The 27,787-nt window shown below is 33.2% G+C and overlaps 1 protein-coding gene across 6 annotated transcripts in view; it reads right to left on the bottom strand.

Annotated features, from left to right (window-relative positions):
• Positions 1-27,787, bottom strand: part of LOC114328000 (zinc finger protein 91) — a 448,200-nt gene that overhangs the window by 20,672 nt on the left and 399,741 nt on the right. For 4 of the 6 annotated variants that reach the window (XM_050656367.1, XM_050656368.1, XM_050656366.1 and 1 more), the window contains one exon: positions 10,902-11,214. In XM_050656367.1, coding sequence (XP_050512324.1) covers positions 10,902-11,214 — 313 coding nt within the window. The remainder of the gene's footprint in view (positions 1-10,901; positions 11,215-27,787) is intronic. The other 2 variants (XM_050656365.1, XM_050656369.1) reach the window with 2 other exon arrangements.

The raw sequence follows: 27,787 nt of genomic DNA, 5'->3' as shown, positions 1-27,787 counted from the left end.
ATATTTTTTCCAGTTGTAGACTTTTTTTAGATAAACTTACTACAAGTGTACCTTTTTACGTTAAAAATACAAATATTCTCATTTGAATGTTGTATAATTATTTAAACAATCTTTATTTAAACAAATTAAAAATTTTTGTTATAATAAATAAATTAATTTATTATAACAAAACAAAAGCAACTTTGACATTTAATAATGCGTTAGATGGCTCTACTCGAGTTACTTGGGAACAAAAAAAGAATGAAGAAAATTGCACCACGCGAAGCCGAGAAAATGCATTTTTTTACGTATACCAATTTGGAACTTTGAGATTGTATTTTCTCCAACCTAATTTTTGATTGGAATTTTGCTATTTTTGTCAATTTTCACTAGTAATATCGATAGTTTTTATTATAATAATATATGTTATGAGTACTTTAAAGATATGAAAATTGGTGTGGAGAAAGAGGACAAAAATAAAAAGGTGATGGTTTGAAAATTATGATCCTATTGTTTATATCTTTGCCGTTAATGCCGGTCAACTTTGACCGATTGTATCTCAGGAACCACTCATCACAATTAAACGTTTTTTCTTTTAAAAGAAGCGTCCTGCCGCTTTTTTTCCAATACCGTTTTCATGATTTAATTTAATTTAATATTTCCCGAGATATTCTATTTGTTTATAAGCCAAAAAATTGTTTATAAATTTAAAATATTCCTGAGGCCGCTTAAATAGTCCAATTTCAATTCTGTAAAGTACATTAGATAGGTACAGTGTCTTTTTATACAAAAATCATAGTTATTCTTATGTATCATAATTATTGTGGTTATTATAGCGACCGTAAATTTTTAATTAACAATTCCATTGTTGCCAAACTGTTCATTCAATTACCATTGACTTCTGTAATTATAATCTATACAAAAAGGGTTTTTATATTACCAAGTTATTTAATTATTGATAAACAATTACTTATCTAAAATTTTAGTTGAAAATTAAAGATTTTGTTGGAAAAATACGCATTTTCCGGGGAAAATTTTCGTCAAAGTAAATCGGGAAAAACATGTCTCTATGCAGAATTTAATTACGGTGAATTTTTATTTGGGTGCTTTTGGAGTGAACTTAAAATCTTTGGAGTTATAGAGCAAAAATTGAAAAAAAAAACAAGATTTTCGGGCGCCATTTTGTTTATAAAAAAAGTAGCACACTATCTGCGGACTTTGCATACCTATATTATTAATATACAGAATCATAAGATTCGATATCAGCAATAAAATTGCTGGTAAATAACTTTTCCCAAAAATGGCCTATTCTCCGATAATCTGCCCAGACTACTATATTTTGTTACATTGGCGCCCAATGCCTCATTCATATTTTGTTACATTGGCGCCCAACATGGGACACCCTTGTTCAGAGGCGTCGAGCAGGGCTGTCTCGCAATAAATTTTCTTTACACCATTAAAGAGTCACTACTATTTATTGACTATTTTGATGTCTGATTCGTTGTAAAGAATAAAAATCGAAACATTTATGTTTCTAATGGTGGTAAGAAGTCTTAAACTTACAATAAAAACAAGTTAACTATGGTTAATATTATAAGGAGAATGAGTATTTAAAACATAGGATCTTTGAACTTCTTTAATAATGGAAAAATATTACCCTACAAGTTAATTATCAACAACAACCGTATTTTTAGTAAAGTTTAATTATTCAGAAAAAAATACCGTGGACTTTCTTCTTATTTTTCTATTAATTGTAGAGTAATTATAATAAATTAGTGTTTGCCATTAGCGTTATTTGATATCTCCTACCTAAGGACGACTCCTTTTTTTTTAACAAGAAATGCAGAAAATGCAAAATTTTTTACGTCATGCCATTAGTATAGATAATGATTGGTAAATGCTATCCAATACACATTTTATAATTTGCAAAATGTCCTTGCAATCTGAACTTTAAAAAGACTAATGAAGTTCTAGGATGATAAGCATTGGCGTAGACAGGTTGGCAATCTCACTACAAACAACTTTTGCTCTGTTTCGATTTATTTTTATACGTCTAATATATCGTTGGCATTCATAGATTTTGAGGTCAGACATTTGTAAGAAAAGGTTGCTAGTTATTTTAAAGCTTTGTTGTTCTTCTCCAAATAATTAGCAAGAAACTTATGCAAATCTTAACAAAGATTACTGAGCTGTCAGGTTTACTTTATTTAGTTGTAGACACAAACAGTCAAAATAGACAATCAATCGTCTAACAGCAGACATGTCAATAAAAAAAGGAGTTCGTCAGAGCTGTGTACTTTCTCCACCACAAACTCCTTGTCTCCCTTAGAGATCTATCTATTTTGAAAACTACAGATCTTCCTTGCTAGTCAGCGCTTTTGGTTCAATACAATTGCGGCTCTATATGAGTACTTTGTTGATGTACTTCCAGAGGAATAGAAGAAAAATTATAATGATAGGTATTAGAAACTTTTAATGATGAAATTTGTTGATATTAGAGAAAATTATGTCATACTCAGTTATATAAAACAGAAAAACAAAGAACACCATATCATGATAAAAGGCAAAAGAAAGATAGGAAGGCCTAGCAGGACTGGACTTTAATTTTAAGTAATTAAACCTTTGAACTTGATTTAATAGCAGGAATAAAACATATGGATTGAATTAAAAGAAAAAATTCCAAACAATTTAAAAAAAAATGCTAAATTTTAACCCCTATGTCAATATGTCAGAAATTCTTAATCTAAAATACATTTTTGGTCTATTTAAAATCTGTATAATAAAATATACATAGGTATATACAGGGTAGCGAGAAAGTATGGAAACACGGTAATTTCACGGAAACCGCTTAAACGATTGTTATAAATTTTGGTGAGTAAGGGTATTCTAATACGACCGATATTATAGTGGTAATAACGTTGTTGTCAAATCTTCCGTTTTTCTGGAAATCTAATGAACTTTCTTATTTTAAATGGAACACCCTGTATATTTTTTGCGTTTTGAAGTCCTTAGAAAATACTGATTATTTTTCATGTTATGTTCCCTATACCTAGATGCCATAATTTCGGAGTTATTGCCACATTTATTAAAAACAATTTTTAACAAATTATACAAATTTATTTTTTTTGGACCGACTAGATATTATTTTCTTTGGGTCATTGGGAACAAAAAAGGTCTTTTGTAATTTTCCTAAAAAGTTAATTGTTTCCGAGTTATAAATAATTTAAAACTGAAAAAAATCGAAAAATGACGATTTTCTGGGTTTAAAAACATAAGTAAAAGATATTATTTTTGAAACTATGAAGTGCCTAAATTCAAGTTCAAACCTTATTTTATCAGATGTCTTTAAGTGATTTGGTCTTATTTTATTATAAAACATTATTTTTTAGTTGTTAATGTAGCCCGATAGCCCGTCCTCTCATATGAGCTTTGTTAACAATTAAAAAAAAAACAATATTTTAGAATAAAATATGCCAAAAATTCTTATCGAGATCTGATAGAAAAAGGTTTGAGCTTAAATTAAGGTACTTCGTAATTTTAAAAATGATTTTTTTACTTGTGTTTTTAAACCTTGAAAATCGTCATTTTTCGATTTTTTTCAGTTTTAAATTGTTTATAACTCGGAAACGATTAACTTTTGAGGAAAATTACAAAAGACCTTTTTTGCTCCCAATGATCCAAAGAACCTAAAATAATCTCTACCTGGGCCGAAAAAATTGATTTTTATAAATTGTTATTTTTTTTAATAAATGTAGCAATAACTCCGAAATTATGGCATTTAGGTATAGGGAACATAGCATAAAAAATAATCAGTATTTCTTAAGGACTTCCAAACGCAAAAAATATACAAGGTGTTCCATTTAAAATAAGAAAGTTCATTAGATTTCCAGAAAAACGAAAGATTTGACAAGAATGCAATTACCACTATAATATCGGCCGCATTAGGACACACCTACCCACCAAAATTTATAAAAATCGTTCGAGCGGTTTCCGAGAAATCACCGTATTTTCATACTTTCTCGCTACCCTGTACGTAATAATAAAAACCACAAGCAAATACTACATTTAGTAATGTCAATGAATAAAAGAATAGGAAGATCCAAGAGAAATTTTAAAAATAAAGACAAAAGATGCTGAAAGAGCCGTTAGAACTGACGATAGATATTCCTGAACCCTAACACAAATAAACTAAGAAATAAAAGAAACAGAATGCGATGCCGATCTCGAAAAAACAAAAAAAGGTAATGACAAAAGATGAAGAATGGAAAATACTAGTGTATTTTTAAAGAAAATATATCGCTTCGACTATTTTTATCAGCTGTGTATCTTATCATGAACGAATGCATAAATATGTCAAAATCGAATATACCATAGCTATGCAAACATTTACAGAAAACTACAGCATTTCTAAAATATGAATTCGTTGTATGATATAATCAAGAAAAATTTTCAACAGAAATTGAGTGATCTGACATTATTCATAATTTTACAAATCGGCATGAAAAGAAATTATTACGCATTTACTCATAAAGAAATGTAACAAACATGTAGTTCATTTGTCATACGATGGAAAATATCTTTTAAGATTTAGCGTAGGATACAGATTTTAAATAAATTCTTGATATACTTCAGATCAAAAACAATAGGTAGGTACACGAGTAATAATGATAATACTAATAATTCTTTTTAATCTTCTTTTTAATAGGCATACTATCTCAGAAAACATACATATTTTTTTGGGTGGTCGCTCGTCATTATTCCTTTTAACGAACAGCTTCTTCTTCTTCTTCTTCTTCTTCTTTTTCCTACTTTATAAATAGGCTCAGTGCCTGTTTTACTTCGGTTTTTAGCCTCAATTTACGTTGTCTGACCATCCTTTCCTTGGTCATCCCAATAACGTTCTTCCATTTGGCGATGTATCTCTTGCTATTCGTACTATTCTATTTTCTGCCATATTTTCTATGTGTTGATTCCGTTCTATTTTTCTTCTTTTAGTCCACATGTTTATTTATTCTATACCACATCTCGCTCGTATTTTCTCACTTCTTACTCTGTCTTTTAGAGTTTTGTTTATTATTTTTCTTAATACTTTCATTTCTGCTGTTTCCAGATTCTAGAGCAGATTTCAACAAAATGAGAAGGGTACTTTGAATAAAAGATTTAAAGATGGAGATAAAAGTTAGGTTAGCGAGGTGCTATGTTTTCTCGACTTTATTTTTATAGAATGAAAGAGTGGAGCTTGAATGTGAAATTAACTAAAAAACCAGATTTATTCGAGTTATGGATATATAGAAGAATTCTGATAATCTCGTGGACAGAACACGCCACAAACAAATCGGTTCTGGGAAGGTTGAATGAAGAAATGGAAATGTTAAATACAATAAAAACAAGAAAAAAAAAATGTATACCATTTTTATTCAGTTGCAATGCGAAGGCAAAACAATCTTATTTTTCAATTAGAATAAGGAGCGCAGTCCAGCCCTCTGAATCGAAGATTTTCGACTCTAATTGGAGTCATTCAGCCGTGTGATGGATGACCGAAGTTACCTTTAACGTTTGAGTTAAAGTTAAGATTACTCTCAGGTATAACGATGCCCATAACTGTTTAGGTAAAATTCGGTGTGATGTATTCTTCACAGTTATGAGATAGTTATTTTTTTCAACATTATATTAAAAATAACATTTAAGGAACAAATTTTGACGTAACAAAGAGAACTTTATGTAGAAATAGTACAAGTTGGAGTGAGCGCGAGAGATCGTTCGAAACATGCTACAGGATGGGTAGATGACCGTAAAAGTAAATACAGTCGGAAAAATAATACCCATGAACGAACATATAAAACACGCTGTATTTTCCTGTCACCGTGTCACAAAGAAAATTGTCCAGTGCAAGTACATGTAACAATAAATTATTACATGTACTTGCGCTGGCCAATTTTTTGTGTGACACGGTGACAGGAAAATACAGCGTGTTTTATATGTTCGTTCATGGGTATTCTTTCATTTTTCCTACTGTATGTACCAGCAAACAGCTGTTCGGGTTCAGTGGTGTTTCAAACGATAGATAGAAACAGGGTTGCCAGATTGGTGTATTTTCCCACAATTTTGTGGTAATTTGAAAGCGTCTAGGGAAATTTTTTTAAGCAGAAGTTGTAGGGGAATTTTTTTGGGGGCGGAAAATTATGGAGGATTTTAAGGGGTCACGATAAATTAAATTTGCGAATGTACATAGAATTGTATATTATACTCCCATATAATCGAAGACGATAGGAACTATTAATTATTTCCAGGGCCCTCGTTGATAAGTAGTATAATTCTAACTAAAAGGGGGGGTTCCCTAGTTTGGCTGTATACCATATAGTTAAAAAACTCTAACAAGAGTTGATTGAGGTTTTGGTAGGGTTTCACCATGTTCCCATAGGCGATATCCTTTAACATCGGCGTTTAGCCTGATTAATATTATTTTTAAATAATGTAAATTGAATTTTAAATTCAACCATTGTTTGGTTCTGGGGCTATTTAGCAAGTATGCACATTCACTGATGATTGACCGATAGGTCTGAAAACGTTCTGAATTGGACATATTTTATTCAATCCATTGGGATTTTTTAAGTTTTAATAAATATACCAATTTACATAGAAGTGGTTTTACTTCTTGTTAGAGTTTTTTAGTATAATTCTGGTTTACTGTTCTCTTCATTTGACTACTAATTTATTAAAATGCGGCAAGAATTTAAATTTGGGGTATTTGAGCTTCAATTTGAGGGAATTTCAGTTTCTAAGTGGGGGATTTATAAAATATCATCTGGCAACTCTGGATAGAAAGCTCAGTAGCTACTTAAAATAAAATTTTAACTTATATCTCTCGATTTGATTATTGTATAATTTTTAAAATTGTATTACCCTTCTATTCTTAATTATTAAATTATTAGCTTCTAAATTCACTTAATTTCTGTCTAAAAAAAATCAAAAGATGAACCTAACCTTACATATCCTTACATAACTACAAAGTTATCTCATAACTTGAGGTTTAACGTCGCGTTATAAAGTGACAGTTGATATATCAGATAACTCAAGAACTGTCAAGAAATAACGCAAGTAGTTAAGTTAAATATGATACATCACACCAATTCGAGGATAATTATAACTTAACTACAGGATAACTTTACGTTAAAGATAACTTCGGTCATCCATCACACGGCTGATCAGAGAGGCGTACGTTTGCTGTTTTTTGCCCCAAGTGACAAAACTCCGAGAGTTTGTTCTCGCACTGTAACTGACGTTATGGAGTAGGTGCCTATAGCTGTAGTGTTAATAAAAATAAAGATATATAAAAATATTTTTAAAATATATTTAATTGAAAAACTTATTGGACCATTTTCCTGGTGACACCTCCATTGCTTCTAAAAATTTCAAGCCAGATGGATGCTGCAGTGAAGACAAGACGGAATTCTAAAAGTTGCAATTCACAACCCCGTCTACAGCTTGGTAAATTCCAACGGAAAATGGACCTAGTTACTCTATAGAAGTAATACTAATATAATGGAATTTACCAAGCTGTAGGCGGGGTTGTGAATTGCAACTTTTAGAAATCCCTCTTATCTCCACTGCAGCATCTATCCGGCTTGCAATTTTTAGAAGCAATGGAGGTGTCACCAGGAAAATGGTCCAATAGGTTTTTCAATTAAATATCTTTTAAAAATATTTTTAAATGTTTTTATTAGGTTGAAAAACTCTGACTTAAAAAAAAGAAAATTGAAATATCTCGGATATACCGGGTGTCCACTTATATTTTCCCCCATTTTAACTGCATATAACTTCTAAACGGCTCAAGATAGAAATATACAGTTTTCGCTGAAATGTTTTATTTTAGCAAAAGTTTTGTCTGAATTGATTGAATTTTTTATATAACTTTCAAATAAAAAAAATGCGGATTTTTGAAAAAAAACGTTGTTGATTTTTTTTAATGGAACACCCAGTTTTTTTTTTGTAAATTGAAAGAAAGGTCATTCACCTATCCAGCGATAGAAAGTTTTTCAAAATCGGTTGTCAAATCACTGACTAATTAATTTTTAAAATGAGAGGTGCAACATGGATATCACATACCTAAATCCTAAATAACATAACTAAGCAAATTGATATTATGTTATGTGATTTCCACATTGCATCTCTTATTTTAAAAATGAATTGCTCAGTCATTTGACAACCAATTTTAAAAAAATTTATATCGCTGGATAGGTCAATAAACGTTTTTTCAAGTTTTTAGTTAAATGACCATTTTTTATATCGCTTTTAAATACAAAATGGCGGAATTTTGAAAAAAAACGTTGTTGACTTTTTTTTATTAAAACACCCAGTATATTCTTTCGTAACTTGAAAAAATGGTCATTTACCTATCCAGCGATATAAAAATTTTTAAAATCGGTTATCAAATGGCTGAGCAATTAATTTTTAAAATAAGAGATGCAATGTGGAAATCACATAACATAATATCAATTTGCTTATAATGTTATTTAGGTATATGATATCCACGTTGCACCTCTCATTTTAAAAATTAATTACTCAGTGATTTGACAACCGATTTTGAAAAACTTTATATCGCTGGATAGGCGAATGACCTTTCTTTCAATTTACATAAAAATATACTGTGTGTTCCATTAAAAAAAAGTCAACAACGTTTTTTTCAAAAATCCGCCATTTTTTTCGTATTTGAAAGCGATATAAAAAATTCAATCAATTCAGACAAAACTTTTACTAAAATAAAAAATTTCAGCGAAAGCCGCATATTTCTATCTTGAACCGTTTAGAAGTTATAGGTAGTTAAAATGGGGGAAAATATAAGTGGACACCCGGTATTATACGTGGAGAGAGATATAACTTGCTCCGATTGATTACGCAGGGAAAGCTCCATGGAAAGAGATAGGAAAACATAGACTATCATCTGAGCAAACCTGAGAGAATGATATGGATGTACATCAAATGAACTGTTCAGAGCAGCCATCTCTAAAGTTCGAATAGCTATGATAATTGCCGACCACCGTCGAGGAGATGGCACTTGAAGAAGAAGTAAAAATCTATTGCTATACTGTAATAACTCGCAAGGTGATTATTTGTATTTTTATTTGAAAGGAGTAATGCAGAAAAATTCAAATTTTATGTAACATTAAATTTCAATTTCTTCTTTGCATTGTATAGGTATCTCTAATGCTAGTGATCTATACAGTGGCGGACCTAGATATTGGCCTTGGGGGGAGGAAGGGAACTTCCAATGAAACACCAACTAAAAAACATAAAAAATATGTTATAAAAGACATAAATAATAAATTATATGCATTAAGATGCACTTTTTAACAATTTTTTCTTTAATTTTGGATCTTTCTTGGAGGGGGTAAATTCCCCCCCCCCCCCATATGCCAGCCACTGGATGTGTAGATATCTACTGATTAAAGTCCGTACGTTTTTAAGTGCGCTGTGTCTAGGTACACGCTAACGTGTACGCAAATAAAAAAGTTAGGTACACGCTTAAACGTCATCAAGTCAGTGACGTCATTATTTAGCGTGTACTATGACTGTGTTTTTTGGTACACGCTAATTTCAGCCGCGTGTATGCTGTGGTATTAAGTATCTGTAATATGTAAGTATCGCGAGTGTCAGAGTTTGGTTAGAATTTGTCTAATCGCGTTATGTTTACAGTTTAATATTGATTTGTAAAGAGTTTCCTTATTTTTACTTGTTTAGAGTTTTTTTTTAATTAAGTATGGAGTGTGGACAATTATTTAGTTCTTTTAATGAGTTTAACAGCATTCTAAAACAGTATGAAAAAGATAAGAGACAAAAATTCGTGATTAAGGGTAGCAGAAGTAATAAGACAGCAATAGTCAATAAAATATAGATAGCAATAAAAGTTAGTAACAAAAATTTTAGCAAACTTTGAGCTTCATATTACAAAATTACTAAAATTAGTTAGCGCGTTCGATAATATAGTGGCAGACCAAACTTATGTTTTTTAAATGGAAATGGAACATCCTATATTTTATTTTATGTTCGAAATCTTCTTAACTTCCATATCACAAAAATATAAAGGTTTATTATGTTATACAGGGTATTTACAAAGTTTATAACCAATTTTCTATGAAAATCGTAACAAGTTCAACTCCCTGTATAAATAAAAATAAACACCACAGCAAAAATAAACACCAATATAAACTGGTATAATTAACTTACGTATAAAAATTATTTTAGCCGTATTTTGTATATAATATCATGTTAACTAATATTTATTTTGCTAACCTGAATATTACTTTTATATACAGTTGTTTTATTACAATTAAGTTTGAAACATCTGAATAGTTTTGTTTCCCTTCCCCTTCCCTTAATAAAAATATTTTCTATCAAACAAACAACAAACACTAAGGCCCGGTACTTTATGTCTCGATTAACAGCCGGTTAGTTAACCGGGACCTCTTTAGGGTCTCTTGCGTTGTAATAAATGCAATTATAAAATCCACGAGGAAAATAAAATTCCTGTAGCTGTAAATGCAATTATAATTAGTATTATCCTTATTTATAATTATATTTAATAATACTTGTAATTGCCTTTATTACAACGCAAGAGACCCTAAAGAGGTCCCGATTAAACCCCAGTTAGCTAACCGGCTGTTAATCGAGACAGAAAGTACCGGGCCTAAACATATCAAAATAGCGTGTACCAAAATATAAAGTCACTGCGCACGCTACATAATGACGTCACTGGCTTGATGAAGTTTAATTCGCGTGTACCTAACTTTTTTATTTGCGTACACGTTAGCGTGTACCTAGACACAGCGTTTTAAGTGAGAGAATGACCTGACCCGCTACGCCAATAATGAAACACATAAAAAATGTTAAAAGGAGTTAATCGGTTAGTAAAAGTGTTAGTATACCTGGATGACATGCTTCCAGTTAGATACCTGGTTGCAATGACCGCATCGGAAGGGGGCAGTACCGCCGCTTCCCTTCCCACCAGTTATGTTATTTACACTTGCCTCATCTCTATCAGGACTCGTACCCCTTAAACTCAAATCCTGCGCTACGCCACTGATGTCACCGATGATGCTGGTCGACGCTCGCTCCTGCGACGCCAACGGCGAAGTCGGTATCGATGCTGCCATTGCTCCAGGTGGGTGCGACGACGACAAAGGGTGTTGTTGGTAGTGGCCCTTCACGTGCTGCAACAGGATGTCCCTCGAAGCGTCCCTGAAAAAGTAATGTTGTTGATCAAAGGGATGATTTCGGAAATGTACATTGTATTAATTTTTGTAGTCTATTAACATGGATTTTATATCGGTCTTTCACGGGTTCAAAAGGTTCTAGACCGTTCCCGTAAATGACCTTTCTATAAATGAAATTACTATTCTTCTGTAAGAAATTTATCCAAGTGTCACTACGCCACTGGTAGCAAAATAATTTCTACCTTCATAAAACCTACTGAGTAATTTGTTCCCAACAAATCCCTGGTAAAATGCATTCAAAAGGTGGTTTTACCTAACTAATAGAAATTTCAAACTGGTTCCCCGCCAATCCCTGGTAGCGGGGTAGGTATTGAAGTTATAATAGGATAAGAAACATCCAGTTTTGAGTATAGAATTTAACATGATAAAGACAGGAACAATCAATCATCATGAGATGAATAATCTAACTAACCAATTTAATTTTAAAAAAGCCAATTTTCCTATGTTGTGTGATTTATTGAGGAAATGTAGCTGGGATAATTTAGCATGTATACAAGATATTGACATTGCAGTTGACTATTTGTATCATAAAATTTATGAAATATTTGAGGTGTGTGTACCTAGATTTCGAACTAAGAGTAGAATAAACAAATTTCCTGTGTGGTTTACTCCAGACATTATTCGTTTGCAAAGGGAGAAAGAGTTTCATAGGGGCATGCAAAATGTAGCGGTTTATCATGTTACTGAATATAAAAGACTGCGAGCACTTTTAAAAAATAGGATCAGGGAAGCGCATGAGTCATACATACATAATGCCGAAAACAGTATCAATACTAGCCCTAACTTATTTTGGAATTTGGTAAATAGAAACAAGAAAGCGAATATTGACACTGAATATATAATTAATGGAAACAATGAAATAATTTCTGACAGTAAAACAATTTCCCAAGAGTTTGCTGATTATTTTAAGTCTATATATGACCATAAATCTTCTACATACGATTTAAATTTTATTAATTCTAGTCACAATAATTCTCCTTTGCTCAGTTTTACTAAAGTTACAGTGCGTGATATACATAACGCATTTTCAAAATTAAAACGTTTTCTTCAGGACCTGATGGTATTCCGGGGTATATATTTAAAGCATGTCGCGACTACCTTACATATCCTCTAATAATTATCTTCCAAAAAATAGTAGATAATAATTATTTTCCGAAATTGTTTAAAATGACTAACGTAACTCCTATCCATAAAAAAGGTTCACGAAATGATTGCAAAAATTACAGACCTATCGCAATTTTGAATTGTATAGCAAAAATTTTTGAACACATCTTACATGAAAAAATGTAAGCACATGTACAGAAAATGATATGCCCACAACAATATGGATTTTGTAAAAATAAATCTATTGAAGCTAATTTATTATTATTTACTAATTATATTAATGATGTCATAGTCAACAAGAACCAGGTAGACGTGGTATACACTGATTTCGCCAAAGCCTTCGATAAGGTCAACCACGATATTCTATTAGAAAAATTATTGTACTTTGGGCTAAGCAATTCATTGCTAAAGCTTTTTGTAACATACTTGACAGATAGATGGCAATTTGTATCATATAAAGGAGATAAATCGGAGGTTTTCCTGGTGGAATCAGGTATACAACAAGGTTCAAATTTAGGACCGCTATTATTTTTACTGTTTGTGAATGAATTACCTTCTTTAATTACATATCGGTGCCTTTTATATGCGGATGATTTAAAAATATTTAGAGAAATTAAAGATTTGAATGATTATTTTCAATTACAGTACGATTTAAACGAGATTTATGATTGGTCAATACGTAATAAACTGTATTTTAATTTGAACAAATGTACGATCATGACATATAGTCGTCAGGCAAACCCTAGTTATTTTATGTACAATATGGGAAATAATAACTTACATAGGGTCAATGAAGTGACGGATCTTGGTATTACGTTTGTAAATAATTTAAGTTTCAACTTACATGTGCAAAATATTATGTCTCAGTCATACAAAATGATGGGACTTATTAAACGTGTAACATATAAATTCCATAATATCGACTCAATTAAACGGCTCTTTAATTCATTTGTTAGAAGCAAATTAGAATTTGGGAGTATTGTCTGGAGTACCTTAATAAATAGTGGTCACATGCGCCAAATTGAATCAATTCAAAACAAGTTTATTAAATATTTATTTTACAAAAAGCATAAAATATCGCCAGAATATGATTCGTATCAACCATTAAGAAAAGAATTTAATATAAAAAAATTAGAGCAAAGAAGACTTCAACGTTGTTTAATTTTTCTCTATAAACTATGTAATCACTTAATAGACTCGCCTGATCTTTTGGGGCAAATACGATTTTATATCCCGGATCACAGAACCCGTCCAAGAAACATATTATTTTTTGTAAATACTTCTAGCCCACTTAATAAAATGTGCCAAATTTACGATTTAACAACAACCACTTGTCTGGAATTATTTGGAATAAACTTGCAATTATTTAAACGTCTATTGCATGAATAATATAAAGAGAGATTTTTTTTTATTATTATTTTTAACGTTTTTGCTGGTAAACATCTGTCGTTTTTGTCTCTATTACCTCGAATTATTACATTATGTGCATGTTGTACTAAACTGTTGTCATTGTAGATACGGATACATGTAAGTAGGGAAACCTGTTTGTATCTGTTATTAATAAATAAATAATTTGAATGCAGTCAGTATCCATTTAGAATCCAGCGACAGTATTGAAATGAAAAATCAAGATATACCAGCAAAGTTAATCAGCTTAACAAAAATGACTATGAATGGATCTCGAGCTAAAATAATAACAGAGGAAGGTAGCACAAAATCAATTGCAATAGAAACAGGAGTGCAACAAGGCGATTCCCTGTCAACCACATTACTCAACACAGCAGTAGAAGGAACAGTCAAGGCCAGCAAAATTAAAGGAACTATAGCCCACGCCTCAACACAAATAGTTGCATATGCAGATAATTTAGTTCTTATGGGAAGAGACAAGGAAAAAATTAAAAGAAGCAGTAACCGTCCTGGTAAAAGAAGCACGGAAAAGAGGTCTAGAAATTAACGAAGGAAGAACAAAATATCTACTCTGCTCTAGAAGAGAAGATAACAGGACGAGAGAAGTCAAAATAGAAAACTACACTTTTAAAAAAGTCCAACAATTTAAATATTTGGGAGTAATAGTGAATGGCCAAAATAAGAGAACTGAAGAAGTAACGGAGCGAATACTAGCAGGCTACAAAACATACTGGAGATATCATAGGCTAATGAAGGACAAGAACTTATCCAGAAATACAAAACTGAAAATATACAGAGTTGCAATCAGACCAGTACGCAGCTGAGACAATGTGCCTCACGGAAAAAGATGAAGAAATATTGAGAATATTCGAAAGGAAAATCCTCAGACGGATTATGGGTCCGATAAGAATGGACAACGGAGAAATGAGAAGAAGAATGAACCATGAACTAAGAGACATAATGAAGGGAGAAGATATATGTAATTAGATTTATTAAAGTGCAGAGACTGAGATGGCTGGGGCACATAGAGAGAAGGAAAAACGACCTACTGATTAAGATCACCAGATGGAAACCAGAAACTGAAAGACCAAGGGAGAGACCAAGGGGGAGACGCAGAGAGAGATGGGAGGACCAGGTCATGAGAGATATTAAAACTCTGGAAGTGAGAGACTGGAAGAAACTATGCACATATCTGAACGAGTGGAAGAAAATTGTAACGAAAGCCAAGTCATACAACAAACTTTGACAACACACGAGTGGAATGCAGAGTGATTCACCGCAGTAAGCGAATCAGACAGCTCTCTGATTCGCGGTAAGAGCGGCAAACATTCCATCTGGAATGAAAAGTCCTGATGATGATGATGGTTTTTCAATAAAATACAAGATCAACATCCACCCAAATGAGTGGACAAAAAAATATACAAAGACTAATAAATACAAAAAATATGTATAAAAAATAGACTATAGGTACAATTTTGTGTTTCTTCTCTTGGGAATCTACAAAATCCATTAAAATATATTGTGGTATGGGACAAGGTCATTCCCTAATCCCACTACTGTTTAATGTCATTATTAATCGGATAATAATTGAGTGTACAAAGCAAGGATATAGCGGACGTTTATGCGGACGATACAGTCCTGGTAGGGGAGAATGTAGACGATCCTTTAAAAAGGGTCTTTATATTATATAGTATAGAAAATAGTATACTAACAGAATGTGTCTTGTGTATAGCATCTTGTAAATTTCCACCAGTTTCGGTGATGGTTTTTTATACTAAAGATTTAGTGTAGTCCGCGATCTAAAAATTCGATAGTATCTAAGTCCGGTGACCTTGGAGGCCAAAGTTTAAGTCCGACTGGACCCATTCATTTTTCCCAATACATGGAAAATAAAATCTTTAGCATATGAAACAAAATGAACAGATATCTTATCGGTTTCAAACCATAGGTGTTGTATAACAATTAATGAAACAAGATCAATCAACTTAATTCAGTTATAAATAATTTTCAATTACACCACCCACACATTTACTGAAGATTTATGTTGATACCGGCGTTCACAAACAATGCACTTAATTTCTTCATTTCAAACGTAACTTTTTATGAGGAATAAAACGTTTTCTGTTTCAAGTTTAACCTGTATGTAATTAGAAAAATTTCTGTTTTCAAAACACTTTTGTACATACCGATTTGAAAATTCCATAAATAACGTAGGTGTTCTATAGAGCCTGTGGGTATGTGGGTTGATTAATTGAATTGTCGTTTTAAAAGTTTTCAATCAGTAGAATAACCTATTCTAATGTACACGTCTCAGAGTTGAAGTATTTGAAATTTTTTAGAAATTCCAGCAAGCCAGAGTTTCTATTTAAAGAGGCACTGAAGGATTCCAATAATGGAGGCAAGGTAAATGGTGTAAACATCAACAGTAGCAGATACGCCGATGATACAGTGTTGATTGCAGATTCGGACTTGAATCTACAGTCTACAGGACCAACTCGATCTGTGAGCAATTGAACAAAACAAAAAAAAAAAAAAAGAAAACCAAAGTGATGTCCATGATGAAGAAAAAACCAGAATGTACCACAACTCTCAATTGCACAATAAACGGGCACATTTTAGGACAGGTCAATAAATTAATGCCGGATTTATACTCAGCCTTTGTCACTGCTAATTAGTGCTAATGCCGCTGCCGGAAATATTGCCCGAAATACGATATCGACCCGAGTGAGGTGTTCACATCAGTTCCTCGCCAATGTCCTCACAACTCATTTACCGAACGACTCTCAAGAATGGGATGTGACGACAGCATCGTCTTGCTCCCTTACTCACTTGCCGCTTTGCCGGCGGCAAGTGAGAGATAGAGTAGTTGAATGTGAATATCTACTCGCGCTCGCTCTGCCAGTCCTTTGACTTCCATCTCGAAAACCGACTTTTGAGGGAGCGCTGTGCAATGGCAGTAGCATGAGCAGCAGCAGCGCGAGTGAACTATTGACACATTCACGCTGCCCACTTCCCTGCCCAATTCTCTGTCCAACAGGACTGAGTGTAAATGCGGTATAAGTACCTGAGGTGTTGGATCGATGGCAGCCTAAATCTTGATCTAGAAATAAGATCGAGAATAGAACGAATGTTCTATTCAGTATATTAGTAGTAGCAGTATATTAGTACCTGTCTACAAAAACAAGAGAGACATACAACAATGTACAAACTACAGGGCTATAAAACTACTTAGCCACACCATGAAAATATAGGAGAGAGTAATTGATCGACGGATACGTGAAGCAACCGAAATATCCGATAATCAATTTGGCTTTATGCAGGGCAGATCAACAATAGATGCAATTTTCATTGAATAAAGAGACCAACGATCATATGGTATTCATTGATCTTGAGAAAGCATACGATAGAGTTCCTTGAGAGATTCTGTGGTGGGCACTCAATAAGAAAGGAGTCCCTGGCGAATATGTAAAGATTGTGAGAGATATGTATGAGAGAGTAACTACTAGTGTTGGGACAGGTGAATTACGTATTTATTCTCATTAGTTTTGGACCAGATAACAGCGAAACTACAGGGTAGCATTCCATGGTGCCTAATGTATGTTGATGATGTAGTGTTAACAGAAAATAGTGAAAGAGACTTGGAACAAAAACTGGAACAGTGGAGACAAGTTCTGGAGGAAAAAGGTTTAAAACTTAGTAGGACAAAAACAGAGTATTTGGAATGTTCATTTAAAGATGGAGTTACTACAAATAAAATGGTATCTTTGGATAGTGAAATGATTGTAAAAAGCAATAGTTTTAAGTACCTAGGATCGGTATTACAGAGTAATGGAGAAATAAATTGAGATGCATGCAGTAGAATATGGATGAAGTGGAACGAAGCGAGTTGTGTGTTGTGACAGAAAAATTCCAATGAAGCTGAAGGGAAAATTCTATAAAACAGTCATAAGATCGGCTGTGATGTACGGAACTGAATGTTGGGCAGTGATAAAGAAAGAGGAACAACGAATGCATGTGGCGGAAATGAGAATGCTTAGATGGATGAGTGGAGTGACAAAGAAGGATAAAATTAGAAATGAGTATATTAGGGGAAGTCTAGGTGTGGCACCAATTAATGCCAAAATGAGAGAGCATAGGTTAAGATGGTTTGGTCATGTTCAACGTCGAGACGTTAATCACCCAATACGAAGAATAGCTGAAGTGCAGATTCCTGAAAGGAGTAGGAGAGGAAGACCAAAGAAGACCTGGTGGGAGACGATAAGGCAGGACATGTTGGTAAAGGGGATTAACATTTGATATGACCCAAGATAGAATTGTGTGGAGAAATGCAATTAGGGAAGCCGACCCCGCATAGGGATAAGGCAAAGAGAATGATGATGAATATGCTCAACTTATAGTGAAAGGAAAGATCGAGGGAAAGAGAGGACTAAAAAGGAAAAGACTATATGGTAGCTCAAAAACATCCGACAATGGACAGGGCTAAATTTTGAACAGCTAAAGACAGAGAAGAGTTTGCAATTGTAGTAGCCAACCTCCATTGAGGAGACGGCACTTTAAGAAGAAGATGCTCAACTAGATAATAGCGAAAGCAAATATCGAGGGAAAGAGAAGACTAGGAAGGAAAAGACTATCGCGTCTATCGCGCTAATAAGAACAGCTGCTGAAGAGCAGCAACAAAAGTTTGCAATTATTGTAGTAGCCAACCTCTATTGAAGAGAGGGCACTTTAACCCGCCGTTACACGCGTCTTGTATTGTGACGTGGTTGCACGCGTATGAGCGTCGCCCTCACCTACATAAATTCGACTTATTTCGAGGAAGAATGAATGTCAACATGTATAAATATAAAATGGGCTGTACTCACATATTATAGAAAGTCTCGTAAACCATTTTTTTTATTAATTTAACAAAACAAAAGTAAAAATAATATAGATCAAAAGCAAGTTTTCTTAATTTTCAATTTCAGCAAGCCACTGAAGAAATTAACGTTTTTTACACGAATTAATTTTACTAAAAATACAAATTAAAATTAACAACTGTTCTGAAGCTATTTCTTTGTGGCATTTATGTAATTAACTATTAATATTTTGTATTTTGATAACGACGTCCGAGGTGGAATTCGAAACGTCAATAAAATAAATTTTTCAAGTTAAATTGTGGCTTATTTCCCAATTAGAATAGGTAAATTTAAAAATGGGTTCTTAACCAGTGGAGCACCTAGAATTTTCCTCTGGGGGGGGGGGGAGGGGGTTTGCTTGGGCACCGAAAGTTTTTTGTATTATTTGTGAAAGAAAAGTTACATTTTCCTACTTTCTTTTATATATATTTCTATATGCTCTGGGTGGGATTTTAACCCCCAAGCCCCCCCTCGGTGTGCCACTGTTCCTAACCTAATCCAAACAATAATATTTTCATTAAACCTACCTAAATATTAAATAAAAACCTAAAAGTTTCTTTGAGATAATAGAAACGTGATTTCACTGTGATTGCACGCGCAGTGAGGAATTCCCTCACTTGAAGAGGGATGTCTCTTCTTTCAACTATCACACAGCACACTGACCGCCTGAAATATTCTATAACTTTTTCATACCCTCTCATGAACCATGCTAAAGGCATTCCTGGGTGCTTAAGGTTATCGTATTAGTTTACACAATTTCATTGGTTATAAACAAATATGGTGAGGGATTCCCTCATAGCGCGTGTAATGGCGGGTTAAGAAGAAGTATTTTTTCCTGTAATGTCCTGTAAACTTGTGTTAGTAATTTTAAAATGTGAAGAATAGTTGTGTTGGTAGCAGGTATTTTTTGCTACGATTTTTCAATTTAACATGCATGCTCAAGGTTAATTTTTTCCAATCTTATCGCTCTTTTGTAACGACCGAACTTTTGTTTTTGCCACGAATTATTGCAAAACGTCGATTCTAGAATTGCATATATGTGTGAGTGTAGATATGTTTTATTGCACGGTAAAGAATGTTTTTATGTATGTTTTTTACTTAGACAAAGACTTTCTTATCAGCGTATAGGTAATATATGTCTGAAATTTACCCAAGGTTCGCAATAATAACGAGTTATGATCACGCCCCAGCGACAAGGTAGATAAAGTCTTCATTACTTGTGAAAGATTGTTTACTTTATCGATACTAGGAATTGGTGAAATAACGAAATGAAATCAGTCATACTGTCATGAAATCTAATCTTTGGTGTAAATATTTGTTACTCTCGTTAAGGTATTGAAGTTTTGCTTGTAAATTGAGTCACGTCTTCTTATAGTATCATCTTCTTTTTAACACGGGATACCTAAGAGTTATTAACTTATCTATTTGTCTCATATAAAATATAACTGCAAAGGTGCATGGATGTTAGCCAGTATATATGAGTTTCTTGGATTACAACAAAGCCTTCGATAAGGTCAGACAGAACCGCCTTATCGAATTACTTGAAAAGAAAAACTTAGACATGAGAGACACCAGAAACCAGGATCATTACACCAACAACCGCCATCTATTATAATCAGATCGCTGTGGTAAAAGAGAATAACGATAACGTATTTTTAAATGAAATACAGATTGAGACGGGCGTCAGGCAGGGCTGTGTCCTGCCTCTTACTTTGTTCAATTCGTATTCAGAGGAAATAATTCAAAAAGCAATAGAAGAACTAACTACAGGAATAAAAGTAAATGGTCGACCAATCAATAATACAGTTGAGTCCCCGAGTCTTTACCCGTGCGTCATCATTTAATTTAAAGCATACGAAATAAGTCGGAAATTTACTAAATGCAACAGTTATTGACAGAAAGTGGGTATTATTCCGATCACGGGTTATAGTATAAAATTTGACGTTATCAAATAAATAGAATGTCAAATTTAAGTTTTGCTTTAAAATTTTTGGTGCATAATTACAGCTACATTTGAAGTAGCTTAATAAATTCTTTTATTATCATTGATTAATAAATAAATAAACAATTTATAAAAAAATTTGATAACATATTTTCTTTTTGTTATTTTATTCACTTTGGCGGAACATTAAAAACAAACATTCCTTAACTCTGTCAACGATGAGGTTATTTGTACGTTGTCAAAATTTATCGTAAAATAACATAAACTTATCATAAAATTTCTAACTCCAATATAAAATTAGTTGTGAAAACAACAACTGTTTGTATACTATAAAAAACTTCAAAATGCAAAAATTCGACAAAATAACAGCAAAAAATTTAACAAACTGTCAGCCACAAAAGTAAACAACCCAAAACGTCAGAAATTGTTCTTAAAATATGTGAAAACATCCCCAATCATCTTTCTTTGTACCTATCTCTTTTCAATGCACTGAGTCTAGATCGTTCATAAAAATAACATGTGTTTTTACTTAATAACAGGCGGCAGCTGGTTTGTCACTAGTTTCATGCGTGGAAGAGAATGATGCTAGATAAAAAATATGTGTTTTATCTCGACAGGTATTAATGACGCACGGGTAAAGACTCGCGAACTCAACTGTATACGGATTTGCCGACGACACTATTTTATTAGCGGAATGTCTTGAGGATTTACAAATGGCTGACAGGGTGGTAGAAGTCAGCGAAGAAAACGGACTGTCCCTTAGCAAAAAAGACACAATTTATGGTAATTACAAAAGCCCAACAACGCTAAGAAGGCATAACAATACATGGAGAACACATTAAAAAAGTTGAAAAATATAAATATCGGTTTGTTGCAGTGGGCGACACTTTTATGAACCTTTTTGCTTGCCTTTGTCTTGGTGTGTTAGACCAGCGGTTCTCAACCTTTTTTACTCAGCGACGCACTAACGTACTCCTTACAGATTCGCGACACCCTTATATGTACAAAATTTTGCTAGTGGTAGGTAAGTACAGATGAATATATTAGGAAACAATTACGGATTGGTACTTTATTGATTGGTATAACGTGGTATATCACTAATAGTTAAAAAAATGGTTGAATGCATGATTGATATATTCTAACAAGTAAAAAAATATAAATAAAAATATCGTATTCGTAAATCTCGCGACACACCTGATAGGTTCTTCCGGCACACCAGTGTGTCGCGACACGGTGGTTGAGAACCGCTGTGTTAGACCATGTAACGTTACAAACGTCACATCTTTGCTATTTTATTTTAAAATAATTATTTTACTTTATTTTCTTTAATATTTCATTAATAATTATCTTCTATTCGTTTTAACTTGCTTCTTCGTTAAAACCTTGTTTGGTGCCCTCTTTTATTATTCTCTATTTCCTATCACTATTTTCATCTAAAATCTAAATCCTCATACGGAACATATTTCATATATTCTTACACTGTAGATATCTGTCTTTTAATACGAAACATGCCTGCCACCTCCTACGTCCTACTGTCATGATAGTGACACTTCGTCTCTCAATTCTCAAAATGGTGGTGGTAAACTCTTATAAAAGACAAGGGAGCTTGGAAATAAATCATTTTTATTCAATAGACGACCTTTCTCTTGGGGTAAGAATGCTAAAAATTCTAATTATTACAATCATTATATTCCTCATTATATTCCTACATGCATACCTAGCTTTTTATAGTCATTTTTTTCTTATACCTAACCTCCAATGTCAAAGCATGTGTTCTGATATTTTAATTTTAAATATGTATATCTTTTTAACTTACATATATGCATGTGAGTAATCAAATAATTAAACTATTCCCCTCATCTCAATTCCATTTAATTTACCCTTGCCATCTACTAGTTTTTGAATACTATTTGGCAAAGATACAATTTGGTTATTAACTTCTTGATTGTCACTTATACGCATTATTCTTCTAGTTTTTTGGGATAAAGATCACCGTCCTCCCTCCGGAAGCTTCAAGCATCCTCAAATCGCCGGCGATACAAGAACGAGGAACATGTTATCCAGACTGCAACCACACCACCTACACTGCAACGACCAACACCTGTAGGCCTGGTGGCTCTGAACACCAGAGCCAGTTGCAGAACCAACAGCAGTACCATTCGACATCAAGAAGTTACCATCGAACCAGATACCAAAAGCCATAAGTATAAGCCAGAAATTGTTAGATTTTGGCAAGAATTTGAATATATTTGTTAATGCACATAATAAGTCATATTTTTATTCTATCTTTATTGAACAATAAACATGATTAGTTAAAAATACTGTTTTGTTTGCTTCCATTCTAAATTTTCAGAGTTTCTAAGATTAGAACAAGACGAACACACCCTGAGAGACTGAGCTAGGCTGGGGTGAACGATAACTATCTTGGATGATTGGAATAATATTTTCGAATATTATTTCAATTAGCTGGGGTAGCCTATCGCCTTCCTTTTTCGTTACAACCAGTATATTTATTGTTGATTGAGTTCCCAGGTCCGGAGTTCTCCTCTGATGTGGTTTTTGATAGTCCGCAGAAACGTTCTGGACCTTGGAATGGGGTGATAACCCTTTTGCTAGGCTATCAGCTTCCTCATTTCCTGCAATTCCCTTGTGACCTGACACCCACATCAATGCTAGGCTGTCAGCTTCCTCATTTCCTACAATTCTCTAGTGACCGGACACCCACATCAACTGATTTGATCAATATTTCTGCTTGAAAGATACTTGGGACGTTTCCAAGAGATTTGGATAGCCTGAAATTGGACCCAGCAACTCCCACTCCTGTCTTTCATCTATCTGAGATAGAGTTTCGGTTCAACTTCTTCTCCCATTTCATGGTTTTTTATGACCAGTTCAAAGGGTGTTTCGAAGTCGAATTTGACTGGCATGACATCTGTCGACCTGTCTTTAGAATTCAATGGAATTTCTTCCAAGGTTTTTAGATGGCCCACTAGATCACCAAGGTTCATTGTTTGTGTCGCAGTTTTAAGGCGATAGTTGGTGCCTCCCTCTTTATGCACTACTGCAAGGAAGGAAGATTCCTCCTACTGCCACTAACCCTAATTTAACTAGTGTACTCCTTAAATACATGACTTAATTTTCAGTATTATCAATATATAAGTCAAATAGGTAGATTCATAAACTCTTTCTTAACACCTTTCCAGTTAATACACCTTTCAGATATCTACCTAATACCTTTAAGAAATAAACAAAATACAACAAACAGATAATAAAAGCGCTCTCGAAAAACATTTGTGATCTTTGATAATATTAATAAAAAATATTTAACAAGTGACTGTATCTATCAGATCATAAGATCTCTAAGAATGTTTACTGGAAATGTTCTTACGTTAATTCAACAATAAAGATAGGGTATGTATTTAATTTTATGATTTTAAACACTCAAGAAAATTTGTCTTGACGACAGCAATATTTATATGGGGCAGATAAAGACCTGCAAAAATATTTGTCGTGAAATACGTCTGGCTAACAAAAATATGGTACGGTGATGTATCCTGTTCAAATAATTGACAAACATTACAGAGTACAGGGTGTTCACAATACTGTGAAATTTGTTTGAAGCGTAATTTATTTTAAGGGGATAGGCGCAAACTTTCGGCTCTAATGCTGTTTAAATGCATTCATTTTTTTCGAATCCTGAAAAAACTAATTCGTATTTTTGAAAAATTTAAACGCATAATAAAATATTACATCACTACCGAGAGTAGAAAGTCCTTGAAAATTTTTTTTAATGTTTATTCTAATAAGTTACAAGGGTGAAAAAGAAGACAAAATTAAGTGGTTTTTAATTTCAAACATCTCATTCAAAAGAAACCTTTTGTTTATTCTAAGGGACTTTTTACCCTCGATAATGATGCAATCTTTCATTCTGCGTTTAAATTTTTCAAAAATATTTATTAGTTTTTCCAGGATTCGAAAAAAATTAACGCCATGTCCGTGGTGATATTTTCCGAATCGAACATTCGCTATCTTTGTCATACAACGCACTCAGTCGAACAGAATGTGGTGACAAGGCCACTAAATGTTTGACACTATTAGCAGTAGTGTGTGTGTAGTAGATACTGACAGTGACAGTTTTAAAACTTTCATATCAGTGAGAATTTTACTACACGTAATCAAATACATTAGATTGTAATACATACAACTCTTGACATTTCCCATTAATTTTGTGGAAGCAAATAAAATAACGCCATCTAGTAGTATGAGTTATAACCACAAACTATGCATTTAAAAGAAAGGTATTTTATACGATTAAATCAAAATACAAATTTAGTTGTGAGCTATTTTCTTTAATGTTATATTCTTACTTTTTAATTTACATAATTTTTCCTTTTTACTATCGTTAATTTTATTAAAAGATCAAAATATTTATCTATAAAAGTTTTGTGACAATTTGTACAATACATTTTGGAAAGTTTCTTGTAAGTAACATTTTAATTTTAAATTATATTTAACATTTTCAACACTCTCTTGTAAATTTTCTATATAGTCTGGGGTTAGCCTTCTTGTAAAAAGAAATTGCAGCTAAACACCCTCTCATCGGGGTGAATGGAGGCAAAGTAATAGGTACACTTTTTAGTTAATTTTGTTGTCATCCTAGGTATTTGCTGAGAATCCTTTTTACCGAACCTATTTTATAAGACATTTTGTGTAAAAATACAAAACACAATTTACCAAGATTAGCTAATTAATTATCCAAAAATTAACAAAATTAAATTTGTATGTTTACGTTGTGAAAACGTAGTTCAACTCAAGCCGGCAGAGGCGCTAGTGGCAACGTGCTTCCAGTTTTCTGTGGGAGTTGGATGTATTATAGTCTAATATATTTGACGTAGCTCCTGATATACATACAGGGGGTTAAAAAAATACTTTGAAACTGACTAATCTCAAGCGCTATCAGGATTAATGGCAACATTCCTACATCCTACATATTTTTTGCGGCACTGACGGGAGCAAAATTTTTTTAAAAGCTTTTAAAATCTGCCTATATTTGGTTAAAATAGTAATAAACTGTTATCGAGCTAAAATGAAGAAATACCAGCCGAACTTATGAAGATGATGGGTGAAGTGAGCACAAAGGAGTTGAATAAAGTACGATTTCGGTAGGAATTCAGAGGAGTGGCTATAGTTAAAATTTGTAGCACTGCCAAAGAAACTAACGAGCGATCCACAATTATTGGGATCAAAACTATCCGTGCAAAAAATTACGTATGCCTTGTTTTAATTTAAAAGACCGCCGGAGTGTAACGTCACGGCCAACTGCGGCTATATTCAGTGTTATGATCACTTTTCCAAACAAAGAATAAATATTGAAAACACGTTTGAAAGATACCCAATCTCAAGACCTTTTAATTCGTATAAAGTTAAAATTTTGCTTTCTCTGCTACTTTTTATGTTTAATTATAGTGTTTTTTAAGTTGACGTACGTACACTGACAAGTATCTGTCAAAGTTGACGTAAACTGGAAAGTATATATGAATTTAATAATAGACTTGCACTGAATAGCTATCTCTGTCGTTCTACAGCCACCTATGGTGACAAAAATTTTGGATCACACGTTATCTACGAAAATGTGCAAATAGATCCCTACCACCAGCCTTGAGTCATGCACTAATTTAAATACTTATATCATCATTTTCTTTGCCATTATCCCTATGCGGGGTCGGCTTCCTTAATTGTATTTCTCCATAACTTCCTATCTTGGATCATATCAACATCAATGCCCTTTACCGACATGGTCTTCTTTGGTCTTCCTCTCCTACTCTTTCCAGGAATCTGCACTTCAGCAATTCTTCGTATTGGGTGATTACCATATCGGCGTTGAACTGAACATGACCAAACCATCTTAACCAATGCTCACTCATTTTATAATCAATTGGTGCCAGACATGGACTTCCCCTAATATACTTATTTTAAATTTTATCCTTTTTGTCACTCCACTCATCCATCTAAGCATTCTCATTTCCGCCACATGCATTCGTTGTTCGTCTCTCCTTTTCACTGCCCAACATTCAGTTCCGGACACCATAGCCGTTCTTATTGCTGTTTTATAGAATTTCCTCTTCAGCTTTTTTCTGTCACACAACACACCACTCGCTTCCTTGCATTTCATCCATCCAACACTAATTCTATTCTAAATATTTATATATTAAGAAAAATAAACGGCTTTCGGCAAAAAACTAAATCCGAAATATATCGGCAGGGGACGTGTTAACTGTAAACCTGAAATAACCAAAAAATCTTAACTAACTTTCCCACATATTGAACTTGAGTCTGTGATTACATACTGAGTATACCACACATCAAAAAAACTTGCGATGTTGCAACAACAAAAATAAAAATGTGGTTCTTCTTCTCGCCGTCATTCGATGACAACATGGTGCCACATCAAGACATTTATCAATCAGGATACTGATGTTGATTCAAAAAATAACAAATAACAAACCAAAACACGTTCCCTAAATGTCAAAATATATTGATAGCACAGGATATTGTTATCTTGTAATCCAAACACCAGGTAAATTTTATCCAGTAAATCAGTTTCGAGCATTATTAACAACTCAATGGCATAGAGATAAAAACAGAAATCTTCGCGCATAACAACCAGAAATAATTGAATTACAGATAACTAACTATAAAACTGTAGCTATTTCATGCACCAAGACCAAAGCAGGAAATGATGCTTAAAATTTCATTATCAACGGCTAGAACTTATCTGGAATTTATCTAAGTACAACGATCTTTAGTAATAATTGATTGAAATTCACAGAATAATTGCCAACAAATCTTATTACAGTATGTTGGGAGATCTGTCTAATAAACCTGTCTCACTAAAATTCAATATTTATAAGCCTACAGAAGATACTGATATACTGATAACTGTTGTCCTCTCAAACAGATCAAGGGCGTGGACTAATCTAAATAGATGAATCACCTTTGCCTAAGTTTATACGAACATTATTGCACAAAATCCTTTAGAAATGTTTGAGACTTGATTATGAAGGCAGTAAAAATTTTGTACAAATATTAATTATACTACAAGCTCTGGCGTGACTCCTTTGCAGATGATTTAAACCTAAATGCTCGTACAACAGGCAAGCTAGAAAAAGTGTACAGCACTTTCTTAAATA

Source organism: Diabrotica virgifera, chromosome 7 (assembly GCF_917563875.1).
Source record: "Diabrotica virgifera virgifera chromosome 7, PGI_DIABVI_V3a".
In the NCBI taxonomy this organism is placed as follows: Eukaryota; Metazoa; Arthropoda; class Insecta; order Coleoptera; family Chrysomelidae; genus Diabrotica; species Diabrotica virgifera.
This window is presented reverse-complemented; position numbering and strand designations above follow the sequence as displayed.